This window comes from Pelodiscus sinensis, chromosome 6 (assembly GCF_052426305.1).
Source record: "Pelodiscus sinensis isolate ZL-2025 chromosome 6, ASM5242630v1, whole genome shotgun sequence".
Lineage (NCBI taxonomy): Eukaryota > Metazoa > Chordata > Testudines > Trionychidae > Pelodiscus > Pelodiscus sinensis.
The window spans coordinates 37,835,541-37,852,662 of record NC_143057.1 but is presented as its reverse complement, the minus strand read 5'-3'; the positions used below and the strand labels follow the sequence as shown (position 1 = coordinate 37,852,662).

The 17,122-nt window shown below is 37.4% G+C and overlaps 1 protein-coding gene across 5 annotated transcripts in view; it reads right to left on the bottom strand.

Moving 5' to 3' along the window:
* The window catches only part of VPS13A (vacuolar protein sorting 13 homolog A), a 291,281-nt gene that overhangs the window by 100,184 nt on the left and 173,975 nt on the right, over window positions 1-17,122 (bottom strand). For all 5 annotated transcript variants that reach the window (XR_012904696.2, XR_012904698.2, XM_006122479.5 and 2 more), the window contains 7 exons: window positions 16,536-16,833; window positions 13,330-13,725; window positions 10,809-10,913; window positions 10,569-10,715; window positions 5,729-5,857; window positions 4,095-4,228; window positions 1,360-1,489 (listed from right to left, as the gene is read on the bottom strand). Coding sequence is in view for 3 of the 5 variants with exons in the window: in XM_006122479.5 (XP_006122541.3) it covers window positions 1,360-1,489; window positions 4,095-4,228; window positions 5,729-5,857; window positions 10,569-10,715; window positions 10,809-10,913; window positions 13,330-13,725; window positions 16,536-16,833 (1,339 nt within the window). In the remaining 2 variants the exon portion in view is untranslated. The remainder of the gene's footprint in view (window positions 1-1,359; window positions 1,490-4,094; window positions 4,229-5,728; window positions 5,858-10,568; window positions 10,716-10,808; window positions 10,914-13,329; window positions 13,726-16,535; window positions 16,834-17,122) is intronic.

Sequence of the window (17,122 nt, the reverse complement as noted above, 5' to 3'; positions counted from 1 at the left end):
ATCTGTTACTATCTAGATATGCTAAGTGAGGGCAGTTAGTAGTACACAATGAGCTTAATGGCGCAGTACAATGATGTGTGAATAGTCTTGATTTTCTTGTAAGCCTGCACTATGCTTGGTCCTGCAAGATATGCTTGGTCAGGCCAGGCCATCTGATGATAGAGCCCATTTTGGAGGCTATACTTTTGCAGGAGAGGTGAAAAAAGCTTGATCTGAACACACAGGATTCTCGCATCAGGCAAAACCTATATATAGAAAGGAAACCAAATAATAGGAACTGCTGCCAAATGCCAAAGCACCCCAATTTACCACCCAAGATGGCTGCTGGAAACAGATATCTAAGACTGAACATGGGGAAGGATCAGGACCAAGTTGGGAGGCTTCCCAGATTGTAAGAAAAGATTATTATAACTACTGTTAGGGTAAGAAACTGAATGTAATGAGTTTCTTAACAGTATTTCACTAGACTGGTGTGTTTTGTTTCATTTTGCTTAATAACTTACTTTGATTTGTCTGCTATCACTTGCAAACACTTAAATCCTATTTTTATACTTAATAAAATCACTTCTGTTTATTAATAAACTCAGTGTAAATAATTACTACCTGGGTGTGGACAACACCTGTGCAGCTCTCAAAGGGGGAGAAAAAATTATGAGCTTACTTGGTGTAAAACTTCATACAGAGTAAAAGAGATTTATCTGGGGTCTGGTCCTATTTGGGCTGTGCAAATGGGTGGTGTGTCAAGACCCTTTTACTAAGTCTTCGCAGAGCTGATCTAATCTCAGAGTCTTTATTTCGCTGCTATGGGCAGTGACTCCAATTCTGTTGCATTGCTAGAGGAGAGTCTCACTCAACAGGACAGAATGATGGGGCACCCCAGAAGGCAGACAGACTCAGTGGTATTTCAGCACATCAAGTGACAATCTCAAGGGAATTTCTGTGACCCAACTCATCACACGTATATATGCCATCTTCTGTGTGTATCTAAGAATGTAAAGACTGTAAAAAAACCAAAGCCAGAGTATTTTCTATTTGTTGAGATAGCATGATCATGCAATTTAAAGGCTATTGCAGTGCATAGTACAAGAGAAAGAACTGAGTTTGGCTGGCAACCATAATATCTGACTTTTGAATACCTAGCCATGTAATACATTTCAATGGGTATTTTAATAAACTACTAATTTTTTAGAAAAAAATGTCTGTAAATAAAGTACAACTAGTCTGCTAGTGATTCTGCTAGAAAGCTGCTTTGATAATTATTATAATCAGAAAGGCAATATTGGGGTCTAAAATTAACAGAAATGCAATATCATAAGAGACCACTGGTAAAAGTTGTATTAGGTTAAGCAGTACACATACATCTTTATGCGTTACTTCTCCATCTTTCTTTCCACATTTCCATTTCAACTGTCTAGAGCCTACTGGATCAGCCCAGGTATACAATACCGCTTTATTTGGCATAAGAGAATCTTCCATCACATTGAGAGAACTGCAAAATAATTATTAACAATAAACATTCAATGATCTCTTACACAAACTGAAAATCTAACACATAAATCAAATAATTGCAACATTTCGTACCTGTTAATTTATTCTTACTTTCATAATATCCATCTATCACTACTAGGTTTCCTGATTCTTGGCAATACTCTACTTGGAACATATTAATACAGGTGTTTTTTTTAAACTATAAAAGTGGGAAATTTAAAGAGTAATTAAATCTATATTACATGTTTATAATTTTACAAAGTGTGGGATAGTTCATCTTAGTGGAATTATAATGTTTAAAAATGTAAAAAATATTTTATTAGCAACATAAATGAACTTCTCATGCAGGTATTAGGAAAACTTATTCATAGCTCATATTTGTTTCCATTTAATCCCCATTTGTGTTTGGTCAATTTTATTCAAATTTCAAAAATAGTGTGAAATGGTATAGCTCTGGGCACAGTGCCGAGGACTGCACCAGAGGCAGGAAGGCTGAGATAGCACCTGCTGAGTGGACACTAGAGGAGGCCTATGACCTGGAGCATGCACTACATTCCCTGCAGTGCTGAGATCCCAGTACTGACAGTGATCTCAATGACCAAGTATGATGCCTAAAGAGGGCTCTTACAATCACTTGAAGAGCTATGTGCACTCAGGGATGGCAATCTCTAGTGCTGGGATGTGGATCTGGACCTCTAAAGAGGGTAACAGGAACCAGAGCTGCTTGGTGGTGGTGACTAGTGGTTCCGAGGGGAGCATTGCCGTGGAAGGCGAATAGTGCCTGGTGGTGTTGTCTCTGACACCACTGTGGCCGTAGAGTACATGCCTCCAATAGTCTGTGCTCCAAGGTACAGGATATTGAGGACTCCATAGTGAGACCCACACCAAACCAGTGAGGCTACGAGAAGCCCACCTGTCCTTGTGCACTTGGTGAGCACTGGTGTATTAGTGACCTATTTGCAAACAGTAGCTTTCACCTGTGCCCAGTTGGCACTGGAGGGGCGCTCCACATCGAGTCCGAGGTACTCTGAGCCAAATCCAAGTGCAGCTCTTGTGGCTCTAAGGAAGACTTCACAAGTAGCATCCTTAGCTGAATGCCCCTATCTCTTATTGTCCTGGGGCAAAAAGAACTGCAAATCATCTTGCACTTGGAGGAGATGTTTAAGAGAATTACACAACAGAGACAGTCAGCATGTGGGTTGCTAACTGGCACAGTCTGCAACACACAGCACTTGCTTTAAAGCCAGGAGAATGAGGAATGCCCCATCCCTAGGCTAAGTCCCAACAGAGGATTAACTAGTTATTAACTACAGTGGCTAAAGAGAAACTATTTACAACTAAATAGAGGAAATGACTAACACTACAGGTAAGGCTGGAGCAGTATTCCAAGCACCTTCACTGGAGGCAAAAGGAACTGAGTAGGGAAGGGCCCAGGAGCACCCTATATAGCATGGCATGACACGCTACTCCAGGGAGCACTGATAGCATACCCATAGGAGCCTGGGTAAGGGAAAATCTTCTTGCACTGGTGCATGTGGTAAGCACACACACCTCTGTTGAATGGACATGAGCAAGCACTTGAAGTAGTATGTTTTACGAATATGCAAATGTAGAGTGGCTAAAAATATAATATGTAATAAATGAGAAAAAAGATTATAGATTTTGCAACAGCAGACTCCAAATTCAGGTGTATACCAATTTATAAAGTTCTCTCACGACATACATTATATTAGAGTATTACATGAACAGAATATCATGTGTTGCAAACCTTGAGTACACCTCTGCCTCATGGAACATGCTGAATATTTTGTTTTTCATCTGATTTTTCACAGCTCTTTGAGACAGTATAGAAATCTTAGATGTTTATAAATTGCACATTCTTGTTCTCACACACAATTTATATATAAGCACCTATACATGTATGTGAACTTGCAACCCATTCACTGTAAGCACATATACACATGCAATCATATATGTTCAACCTGCAACTCTACGCTATGGAGAATTGTAGAACACTAGAAGATTTATAGCCAGTGATGCTTGGGTCCATAATTAAAATAAATTTTGTTTCTCTTAATTTAAATACTTGTTCTGGGGTAGGGCTGGGGATGAGGAGTTCAGTATGCAGGCTGCCATATGGAGAGAGGACTATCCCAGCCCCCTCTCACTGGAGCATCTTGGAGCCAGTCCATGGCTGCTGTAGCTCCAGACGGCATAGCCAGGGGAAGATTGCATGTCCCCCACAACTGAGGGGCAGAGAAACACACACACTCAAATATATAGCAGATAGTTGTCTCTTTCTCCACCCTTGACCTCTGCTAGCCCAGTGCAGTTATAGCCACCCTGTTTCCCATCTCTGGTCCCTTGCTGCCCTCCTCCCTGTGGTCATTCTGCAGTACAATGCCCTGCTTCCAGGTCCCTCCCTTTCCATTTTATGCAAAACAACTGAACTCCACACACATCCCATTATCCTGGCAAAAACAAACCCTGACCTTTTTTAAAGTTATGATAAGAGGAAGCTGCATACCAGGAGGCGTTCTTGAACAAATGGACTCTCAGAAAGACAGACATATTTTTTAAAATATATAGTAAGACTGCATACATACCTCTGCCCATACTCAATCATCTCTTCCTTGGTATGATTAATTAACAGAAATGGAGCTGCACCATCATGATAATCTGATAAAGTAATCACTGTAGAATGTTCAGTCAGGTTAACATCCACTATAATGCCACCAAGCTATGAGATATGAAATAATAGTAAGTATCTGTGGTGTTATAAGCCTTTAAATGCTTAAAATATAATTTACTTTTTACAATATTAAAAAGCTTATGGTCACAAACATCACTTTTAATCTACTTTTAGTATATTTTCCTGATGCTATTTCTAACATCAGGAAAGTGAAGTCGCATTTAGTGTCACAAAACTACGTGGGCATTCTACGCTCTCAATTATTTGTTGAGTGCGCAACCCTTTCCTCGACTGGATCATTTAAACTTCATGGTATGTTTGATGAGTTTGTATATTCTGCTATCAGCAATAGGCTTTTGTTAAGTCAGTATCTAATCTTCTCCCCCAAAAAGCTGAAGAACACTATACTATAACTATCTTTTTAGGCAGAAGTAAGATTAACTCTACCAGGTAAACTAACATGGGTAATAATCAAGCCTGTGAATAAAGCTCGTTATTTCATTTTACAATATTGTGCAACATCAAGGTAATAAAACATGCACTGTAGGAAGTTCAGAAATATATAAAAAATTCATTATAACAATCAACAGCCCTCCACACAAAACGAAAAAAAGGGATAGATTTACAAACAGGGTAACTGTCCACCATTATTGTTATAAACTGGTTATTTGTAACATTTTATATATTTCCAATTAACATAAGCCAGCGCTAAACTGAAACATACAAAACAGCCTATCTCGCAAAAGAACACTTTTATATGGAAAATTCATTTAGAAGCATATGGGCCTTTATTTTCACAAATCTCTAACTGTATTCATGTTTCCTAAACACATCAGAGTTTAAAAATTTAGCTGAAAAAAAAATATTCAGCAATAATAATCAAACCCACTGTTAATCACTAATTGCATAACAGGTAGCAGTCCTGCAGCACACCTTCATTTTTATGACTTCTCCATTCAGTTACAGTAAACAAATTGGTAAAAGTTATAGTTCATTTTATGGAATTCTGACAATGTACTTAACACTGTGGTCTAGATCCTCAGCTCGAATATAAGAGCATTGCTCCACTGACTTAAATGCTGCTACCATACCTTTTAACTGGCTGAGTATCTAGCTTACAGTCTTTTTCCTCTACCGTCACCTCATATCAAGATAACAAAGTCACTCACCGCTGGGCAAAAAGTGAACAGGCAAATTGAAAAACTGCAGACTTATAAAAAGGAGCATTATCTACCTGCTTCCAGGAATGAGATAATTAAAGGATCAAACACTGGCAGAAAATAGGATTGGCCTGATTCTGATTTCATTTAAATAGAATTTCATTTATAAACCAGGAGTAACACCAATGAAGTCTGTACTGTTCTACAAGTGTGAAACTAATGCAAATGAAGCCAACATTTCAATTTTGACATTCATTTTTTACAAAATATATAAAGATTATATATATTTGGAGTACTTCGCTGTTTTTGGAAGTGGAGGTTTTCTCTGCTATGGGAGTGGGTAGAGTATGGATTTGTCTCTCTTTTATAACTATTAAAAATCACTTACCTTATTGTCCAAATACAGCAATGTACAGTTTTCTTGCTTCTTAAAACAGATCATCTTGGGAGGAATGTCAGAGTTTTCAACTCTAATCAGCAATTTATTTGAATCCCTTTCAGGCCAAAAGGGAATGCACTAGAATAAAATAATAAATATTATAGTCAAATGAATAAAAATCAGAATAAAAAATTGTTATGCAGCTCTCAAATAGCATTTTTATTTTTTCTATTATTTATATTACATCATCAAGGTGCCCTAATCAAGGACCAAGAACCCATTTTGCTACATGTTGTACAAGCACAGGGCAAGGGCAACCCCTACCTTAAAGAATTTACAGAGCAAGTATCAGGCAAGAGACAGAAGATGGATATGGAGAAACAATGGGACAGTACTGATCAACATCAGAGGCTGTAGTCTCAGCCCCTTACAGTGCTCAAGAGCACACACACACACAAACATTATTTTTAAAACCACTTTCATCTTAACTATTGTAAAATGAATTAGGAACTCTATTAGGATTTCCTAAATAGTACCTAATCTAAAAAAGATAAATTGAGAGGAACACAGGACATGTAAGCTAGAGCAAGAGCATGGAAAGAAGGCAGGAGTGAGGAGCTAACGTAAAAAAAAAAGAAAGGAGGCTAATGCATATAGCATTTTAAAAGAACAGGACTCGTAATGGAAAACTGAATTGAAATTTAGAGTATATTAAGAAAGCCCTGGCACTTAACCACCAGTTTCCAATTTAGTCCATTTAACATGAGATCAGGTATTTCTCTCCCCTTATTTCCGAGGAGGTCCCAGCTACATATTCTTGAAAGCTGGTGCACAAGCGTGACATCAAAAAGAATAACCAATGTGAACTATTAGTGTGCACAAACCTATTCTAATTTAAGTAGTTCAGTATCTCTTATAAAATACATGAATTATTCATTAGTTTCAATAGGAACATTTAATGCCAAAAATCTTACTTTAGTATAATGTTAAATCTAGTATTATACATTCAACCCCTAAATAAGCAAATTAAGTTGGGTATCAATATAATACTGATTCTGTTGAAGGACTGTGCAATTAAATCGAACCCTGCAAGTTTGCTCTTTATTAGCAATGTCTCACACACTCTTTTTTTTAAACATTTTTCAATTGTGCATATAATGTATAATAAGGTCAATTAATATTAGACTTGCCTTTTCCTTAATTAAATACTGCATGTTTTGTTTCCAGTTTAATTCATTCCTGTTTGTCAATGGACTTTTTCATCATACAACTGCAGTTGCAGTACATTATTTATTTACAGTTCAGTAGAGCATAAAGGTCTCGAGATCATAGACCCACTGTACTAGATCTCACAATCACATAAGAGACAAAGATCTTATGTTCAAATAGAAAATACAAACAAAGAGGGAGAGGGGAAAAAGAGCCAATGAAAGATCTTGCCCAAGATCTTACAGAAGGTCACTGATAAAACTAGGAATAGCAATGAGGTCTTGAGTCACATGCACATTTTGATTTTTAAAAAACATACTTTTAAAATTTAGGGTGAATTTAGTTATTATGGAAGGAAAGCCTAAGTTAGAGCCAGAGACTGTTAGGACAGATATTAGACAAGGTTGGCCATAGAACTCTCTCCTTTTAAATGCTATCTATATGATCTGATAATCCCAAATGCACATCTCCAAAGGGAACATATGAAGTGTACTACTAGGATGAGACCAGCATGATCAATTGTGTGTGATCTTACAGCAATCTTAACTCAAATCTCCAATGGTGAAGGGCTAGATCACTAACTTACCATGCCATCAAGTTCCCTCTCCCACAGATTCTTAGACCCAGGAAGCAGGAAGACAAGAAAAACAAAAGTGAAATAGTAAGACTGATTAGGCTATTTAAGTTAAACAGGAATGCTACAGACCATGGAAATTCACACTCATGAAGCTAACAAAAAGGATCATCATCTATTAAAGGTAAAATGGAAAGATGGAAAGGTCAACGGTAAGATGGAAATTAGGAAAGCAAAGAGGCAATCTGAAGATTAAACAACCCAAAACAGACAAGTTTGAAACCTATTTATTTCATATATCAGCAGCAGGAAAACTGCAAAACAGAATAATGGTAGCGATAAGAATAAAAAGGACTTTGTGAAAAACTAGACAAACTTTTTTGCACTAATCTTAGCCACAGAGCATGCATATTCAAAAGTCATCTTCATAGGCAAGAAATGTGATTGAGTGGGATTTGACCATGTCAAACTCAAATCTTCATTTTACACAAGGAACTCAATTTTCTACTGTGTTCCAAGGGATGTCTGAATCTATCCATCCTATCACAGAACAATGTAGAGCCATCAACTTGGACTGTGTCTCAACTGCTGGCCTAACACCAGGACAGGGAATTTTCTAGACAGGGGCATCAACATGGCTATTGGAGCTATAGCTTCTCAGCCTGAACACAGAGTGAAAGTAAGAGAGACTGTATTTAAGAAGGGGTAACTACCGTACGACAGGAAGCTGTTCATCATGATGTGAAAAGAAGAACCTCCTGGAGATGGAGAAAGCAGGACAAACCGCCCACCTTGAAATGCTGACAAAACCTCAGAATCACAGAAGGGGTAAGTTATGACTAGTGGAGAGTGACAATGTTTCAGTACATTAGTTATTTTACAAACATCTCTAACTTTATTATTAAAAAGCACTGAAGTGACTCTGGTTAAGAAATTCCTTTGCTAAAGGCTATGTTCTTTGTTTGCATGCTGTCTTGTCTCTGAAGGAGTTAAACTAGAAGCCAGGGTGCCCACAACTAGGTAGGAAACCCTTTGGGAGCATGCATAAGCAACTGAGGACACAGGAAGTTAGAGGCACTGGTATAAAGGACCTTGCAGAACTAGACATAACATCCCAACATATCAAGGAAAAATTCAGACAAGCCGCCTGTGACTGTCAATTCACTCTAGAAAACAAGAGCTAAAAACATGTAGAGCCCACATGTTTGGTCCACTTACAGACTGGTGACCATCTAGAGGGGACTGGGTCTAGCTGTGACAAAGAAAATGAGGCAGTGTCAGAGCCACATGTCAAAAAAGAAGGAGCTGGTATAATCTAACAAGTTAGAGAGCAACAAGTGAGCTCAGAACTAGGTACTGTAGATATTTGGAAAAACTTGAGACTGACGTGGCTGAGCAGCTACAAATTTTGACATTTTTCATTAAAATTGAAGATTACTCACCTGCAACAAGGTTTTTTCAAGGTGGACTCTGCATACTACCACACTTAAGATGCTTTCACCAGAGCAGCTTGGACAGAACCTTAACTATGATTGAATATTTGGAACACTCACATGTCACTCATCATACTGTTTATGAATATTCAGAGGCAAGGGAAGAAAAAGGAGAATTATACTCTGGCTGCCTCAGTTTCTTCCCTTGTCACCTCAAATCCTTTGTTAATTATGACCCCTAAGGAAGATAGGAAAGATGGAGAGGAGTATGCATATGCAGTCCATCTTAGAGAACTCTGGCTACAGGTCATTAATCTTAATTTCTTTCTCTGTGTTCTGTGAATATTCCTACTCTTGGGATAGATTAACTAGCAACATACGAATCCTTTTGAAGTGGGTCTCGGAGTCACAATTCAATAAGGATTTAAAATTGGAATGCCGTGGAGTTCTAATTTTTCTTTCTTAAAAAGAAACAACAGACATGTTCTTTTCTTTTTTCTCTATTTAGAAAGACTGAAAAGACCAGGAGTCTTCAGTTTAGGGAGATGTGAATAAGAGAGAACATATCCATGTATAGAATATAACAATATAATGAATTCTGAAGAAATACAAAAAGATAAATAAACCTACTTATTCTCTAATCACAACAACAAGGGGATATTTAATTCAACTGAAAGGCAGAAAATTTAAACTAAAAAAATATCGTTTACACAATGTACTCCATCTAGCTTATTGTCATTAGATATCACCAATCCAAAGAGCTTAGTAGTATTCATAAAAAAAGATATCTGTACAGATAATGAGAAAAAGCTGTTAAATCAAACAGGATTTAGAAAAACGTAGAAACTTAGAACGGAAATACACCCTCATTCTTCAAGGCAAAAAATAATCTAATTGATAGAAGGTCAAGAAGATATTTTCCTTTAATAAACTCCTTGGGGCATCTAGCTCTGGCCATTGCCATGGAAAGATTACTTAAAAGGACAGACCTCCACCTTGATCCAGTGTGGTAATTCCCATGTTGTTTATGAAAAATGGTGGTTTAACAATTTTATATTCAATTGTTATTTTTCTTTTGTAATCATGAACTCTACATGCAACAGTTGTAAGATATGGTTACAATTCATTAAGCCATATTCTAATACTCTTATTTAAGCATAACCGTACTCAGACCAATCCATAAGGAAAATATGACACTCATTGTTCTGCTGCTTTGAGAAGGGAGTAAACTGCACATTGCCCAACATGTCAGCACAACTAAACCATCACAACCATAAGAGGAAACGAAACAAGTCTGCACCTACTCCCCATTCATTTTTGTGGGGGAAAGGAGGAGAATGTAGAAGCTCTCAGAGGACTGCTTCTCCAGGGCTGCTACCTGTGATGTGACTAGGATGTGCCATAAGCCTCCTTCTAATCTTGCCCTGCCATTCAAGGTAAGCTACAACTTGGCTTCAAGTAAGATCCTTACTTCCATTGAATAGTATATGAAAATCAGGCCCTCAGATTTCTGCATAATCATTAAACAGTATAACACAAAAATATTAAGACAACCTGCGTGGGAAATGAAAATTGAAAATTTGAGAAACTGTGTACAGTTCAAATATTTAGGGTTTGATTTTTAAAAATCTACCTGCTGAAAAGTGACAGGAATCCATTTTTCACTGCTTTCTTCGGCTACTTCTAAAGTATATTTGCTTCTGTTTGTTACCATAAAAAAGGGGGTGAAAGTTACAATTCTTGTAATATTAAAACTGCTGTTATTGATGGTGACACCAACCTGTGAATGAAGGAAATTGTTTAAAATTTTAGTCATTTGATTTTTTTATATTTTTAGACATATAGAAGTTTGATAGATGCATATTATACTCACTTGGTACTCCTTTTTGTGACTCTTACATTTAACAGAACCATGACTGCCAACAGTATCAAGAGAAAACGGATCAGACAGTTCACTGTCAGTTACCATAAGCTGCACCTGTAAAAATAATTTTTTTTAGATTATGAAAATGAATGAAATATATTTAAAATAGCCAGATTTATAAACAATCATATCTTCTGATCTTCTTTGTTATCTTTGACTTCTTTACATCAGTGTTTCTTTAAATCCACATGCACATTTATGCAATCTTGTAATATCTATTGTATTAATAAAGCAGTTTTCAAAACAAGGCTTAAGGTAATTTAAAATTATCATCTCTTACAACATTAACCAATAAATTGCAATTTTGTGTCAACTTATCACCCATAACAACAACCAGTACTAAAATATGTTAACCTTTTAAGCAACACTATTGCACAGCTTTACATTAAGCATCTGCTTAAGCTTTGCTCTGAGTAGGTATGTGTCCTGATTTGTGGTCTGAAAGGTTAAGTAAAACTATTTTTAACAAATTTCCCATATTCCCTTTTCCTCTGGCTATATATATTTAAACTGTTTGACAGTACTTAATATAAAATGTGGTGTTATAGCTGTCCTATTTTTGGCAAAAAATCATATCAAATGGTCTTAAGACTTAAAAAAACCCATAAAAATAAAAAGGAAAAAGAAAAAATAGTAAAACCAGAAAATACTTCTCTCACACAGTCTCCCTCGCTTTTTAATTATTTTCCAAGAAATTACATGCAAAGATCATAATCTTAATAACCACTCCAAGAAACAGTAAACTTTTAATAAAATCTAACTGTTTAAAGTGTTACTTTAGCTTGCTTTTAGGTCACAGACCCATCACAGTATTATAAAAGGCAGATTTGTCTTAACTAGCTAAGTCAGAAGAAAAAAAGAGGAAGATAAAAAAGGAGAAAAAAAGAGAGACAAAGGTAAAAAACTACAGATTAATATCTAAGATTTTGTTCATCATTTAGTTGAGGCATACAGAAATTATAATGTCATGTGGTTCTCATTTTCTCTCTCTCTGGTATGTTCTCATCATGGCAAAGTTTACGATCAGGATTACAAATACCTAATCATTTTAATAGTGGGTTCCAAGCTTAAACAAATTGCCAAGTAATCCCTTAAAAACATCAAAAAGCTGTATCAATCTTATCTAATTATCGTCACCCAATTTAAAAACACACACACACACACACACACACACACACACACACACACAAACACACACACATCCCTTTCCATTTCTAGGATGCCTTAATTCCTTGTTACAACCATCTTTCACTTCAGTAGTAGCCTTAAAAATGTTAAACACACACACAGTGTTTTCAGTTTGAACATATTTAATTTGTACTAGTGTTTTGCTCTGCTTATTTTTCAACCAAGTTGATAGACAAAATCTAGACTTTTGCACAAAATTTCTTATCTTCAGTTAAACCTTGATCTTAAAGATGATTTACATGTACAAATTGTTGCACTCGCAGAGATTAGCTTGAAGGATCAGAGCCTTTAGACTGAAAGCTGTTTGGAGCAGAGGCCAGCATAATGGAACTTATCTTAGATTTGGGCATCTTGGCCCTTCCATTTATACCATTTACCAATGGTTGCTATCTTAATTGTTATATCCAAGAGACCACAGGCAGTGATAAATCACAGAAAGTACTGATCATCTTCAGTTTTCACTTTCAGTGGCAAGTGCAAGTTCTCAAAGTGAGATCTGGCACCTGTCTCCTCCAAAAATACAGAAATGCCTGCAGTATCTCCAGTACCATGATGGCAATTGTTGATTAACATTTTTCTTTTAAATGAAACTCCATATAATACATCATACCTTAAAATGATTTTTCAGTTTCTATTTTCATGCTTCATTTACAATCTAAAAATAGGTTATTTCTCATCTCCTTAGAAAATCTCAAAATGTGGTATTAAAAAAAATCCTCTAATCTCGGTGCACAAATGTACTAATTTCAAGATAACTAGTAAATATAATAAACTTTATTGCAGTAAAACTCCGATAGTCCGGCATCCAACTGTTCGGCACTCCCGATACGCCAGCATCAAAATGCCAAGAGCTCCTGACCATCTGATTAAAAAGCCTGCCGCTCAGCACAGGTGCTGGCTGTAAACAGAGGGAGCATAAGGTGGAGGAAGGGGGGGAGGGAGTGGAATCAAATTACAGTATGGAGAAGAGAGTTTTGCTTCAGCTAAGGGGAAAGGGGAGAGGAGGGGGAGCAGGATGTGAAGAGGAAAGGGGAGGGGAGAGACAGGGAGATTGTGTCCTGGCCAGCTGGTAAGCTGTGCAGCTGTACCGGACCTCCTGATTCTTTGGCAAATCTGATAATCCGGCACCACCTATGTCCAAAAGGTGCCAGATTATTAGAAGTCTACTGTACTACATTTTCAGCTGTCAGTTTTCAAAGTTCTGAAAAACTTTCAGTTCTTAAAGAAAGGATAACTAATTTCACTTAGCTGTCAGTTCCTTAATAAAATTCATTTACAGTACCTTGTTATTTTGGAAGAAATTTTTAGGCTGGAAAGAAAAAAGAAGTGGCTTTTTGTAGTCAGGAGGATGCTTCCGATGAATGCCATCAGCTTTGTATTGCAGCATTCGTCCAGTTTTATTTACCATCCAATATGGACTGTGAATTGCTATGATCATTTGTCCAGTTGTGTAGGTTACATGAACAGCAATATCTAACTCTGTCTTATCCAGTTCAGTGTTGGAAGAGAATGTGATAAAGCCAATTTCTTGCTGATTAGTTCTTATATGGTACTCGCTTTTCCAATTTTGATCAAGATAATTAAGTAACTGTAATTCCAGCTTGGTTTGATCCAATACTGCATTATGAATCTGAGCGGAACATCCATCCTCTAGAGTATCCCATTTGTTCACACTTCCCTAAAAAAAAAAATGTATATTCAAATGGGACAAGACATACAGCTGAAACATCCTCTTGGTTTAACTTTTATGCACTTTTAAAAAAATGTTAATTTTAAACGTAAAAACAGAATAGGAAAAAGTTTTAAAAAGCATGTACATGTGTCACTTAATTACTAAGCTCTGTTCCATAATCTTAATACTACAGTAAAACTCCGATGGTCCGGCATCTGATGGTCCGGCACCATCAGGAACCGGGAAGTGCTCCGGGCAGCTGTACCATTGGAGCTGCTCTGCCCCCAGCTTCCCCAATTCAGCCGCTGCTAAAACTGACCAGCGGCTGACTCCAGGAAGCCCGAGGCAGAGCTGCTCTGCCCTGGGATTCCTGGAATCAGCCCCTGATCAGTTTCAGCAGCGGCTGACTTGGGTACACCTGGGACAGAGCAGCTGGGATGCTGCGGGGTTGGTCTCGCAGCGCCAAGGGTTGGCACTACCAGACCAACCCAGCAGCGCCCCACCTGCTCTGTCCCAGGCATCAGGATTCAGCCGCTGCTGAAACTGACCAGCGGCTGACTCCAGGAAGCCCGAGGCACAGCAGCTGTGCCTCGGGCTTCCTGGAGTCAGCTGCTGATCAGTATCAGCAGCGGCTGACTTGGGGACACCTAGGGTAGAACAGCTGGGGTGCTGCCGGGTTGGTCCAGTAGCGCCGAGGAGCGGCGCTGCGGGACCAACCCGGCAGCACCCCAGCTGCTCTGCCCCAGGCGTCCCCAAGAGCAGCTGGGGTGCTGCTGGGTTGGTCTCGCCGCATCAAAGGTCGGCGCTACCGGACCAACCTGCAGCACTCCAGCTGCTCTGCTGCAGGCGCCCCGATTCAGCTGCTGCTGAAACTGACCAGCAGCGGCTGAATTGGGGTCGCGCCTGGGACAGAGCCGGACTATCGGAAGGAGGGGCTATGAGAGATTTGGGGTGGCATCCCCCCCCATCCCAGACCCCTCATAGCCCCCCTTCCGATAGTCCGGCAAATTTGATAATCCGGCACCCCCTGGGTCCTAAAGGTGCTGGATTATCGGAAGTTTACTGTATACCCTCTCTCCTTTCTCTTTTCCCTCATATTTTTTTTTTTAACTTATTAATTTTTTGCAAGGAATGTCTCTTATATGTTTATGCAGTTCTTAGCACATTTTGGTCATTCAAAATTAATAAATGATAAATAATAAATTGTTATGAAAAACAGTTATTAAAACACCACAAAATATTAAGATTTTGCATTTTTTACTCAACGCATTGGAGAAAAATTTCTTTAGCAGTCATCACAATTATATTCATTCTTGAATTATCTAATTAATGATAAATAATTACACAGTTATGAAGTTCCTTCATTTTGGATTAATTTATTTGTATTCATCTGAAAACCCCATATATTTTATATGGGATTAAAAAATAATTACCACTGAGTGACCTCATATATACATCAACCAACACTAGGAATACAGTAGATATTTGAGGAACCCAGCTATTAAAACCCATTGGTGCTGACATAAAATTGCCCCTTATTATCAACCAACTTTTGTCTACAAGATATTGTTTGAAACATTGGACAGTAATTCAAGACAGACTAGAAACATGCCTTAATTATTCAAAGCAAAAGTGTGTGATAAACTATAACAAAAATTACTGAGGGTTCTAGCATGGCCAAAATCATCTGGGACTAAAACCAGTACTGTACATGGCATGCAACTCAACTTTGAAATAAGATTGGAATCAACACTAGAAGCTGTAATTTATCTTTTCAATTACCAACCAGACCTGGCATTGAAAAAACACATATAGCAGATTGCACTTGTTTCTCAAAAAAGGAAAATTTCACATTATTCCAATTAAGAAGCACTTCAGTGTCAAAAGAATGTTTCTTTTCTGGAGGAGACCTCTATATTTTTAACGGTCATTATGTAAACAATGACTCTCAATAACCAACCTATAACTACCACACTATTTTAAAACAAAGATGAAAAAGGTAAATTAAGTACCCATTCATAAAATGGCTTTCAGTGGGATTTAGACTTCTAAATCATTTAAAATTCTACCAGTTATCTATAGGGCATTTAAAGTAATCACAGAGTTCAACTGAAGGACCTATTCACAGGCTGACGTAGGAGGAAGTACTTTTTGGAGGAAGTACTTTAACTGAACCTGTCTCTAGAATTTGATAGAATGACAAATGTAGAAAACTTTTTCTCTGTTGCTCTTATTTGTATTACAAGTAATAGTCTCTACTTGAGAGAGTCATTTAGATGAGTTCTGACAACACTTCTCCAAACAAAGTTTATTATTTGTACACCTGATGTTTATTTTTGGTGTCTCCCATCTAAATTTCCATTGCCCTTCTCCTGTAATACACTGAACATAGGCCTACTGATGTCATCGTTTCCAGAAACAGACATTGTCCACATGAAAAAGGACCCTGAACATTTACATTGCGAAGAGTTAGTAGGATCCAGCTTTATTTATTAGTCAAATGGAGTCTCATATGGCAAAATTAATATGTATGTTGCTAAACTTGTCTAGAGTGGAAGTCTAGAAGTTTCTCTTTGCCTGCATTTCATATATTCAATGTATTTATGGCTCAGGATAGTATCTTTCATACTATAGTATCTTTCATACTATAGTATCTGTTTCTCCCCAACAGACCAAACAACATCTCTAAAATATCTATAGTTAGTTTAACTGATAAAGCAGCATAAACATTTCTGTGCCTGTTTAGGCCTGCCCATAAAAGAATATTTACTTTCAACTAAATTATACAGCATAAAAACAATAATTGTAAAAATTACCTCTAGAGAGTAAGTAATTGGATAAGGAAGAAGATTGCGAAGAAGGAGTGAGGGCCATAAATGAATAACATATGGCAAATCCCATCTATCGTCTGCACATACTGAGGATATCAAGGTATCTTTTAGTGGCACAACATTAATAATAAGTGAATGATTAGATGATTTCACTGACTGACATTTCCTCTGTATTAACTTGCCAAAATTTTTCATAATTTCATCAAAGCTAATTCCTTCACACATCTCATATTCTCCACCAATTCCATTTTCATCAGTTACTGGTTGCAAACAAAGTGCTGATCTGCAAATGAAAACATTTGTAAACATTTTCTACTCTTCCAGTAACAAACTTTGTAAAATAGAAATTTGAATACCAAAAAAGTCAATATTATATTATTTACAGGATTTGTTCATTTAAACAAGCATTTTGCAACATAAAATTAAAACAAAAAAGGTATTGAAACAGAAAGCAAAACATGCTTCTAACCAAAGGGCTCTGAGTGGTATGCACAGTGCACCCCTTTACAAAACCTCCCAGAGGACACTACTGCCAACCTGATAGCAGACCTATGTAACTTTGTTCTCACCCA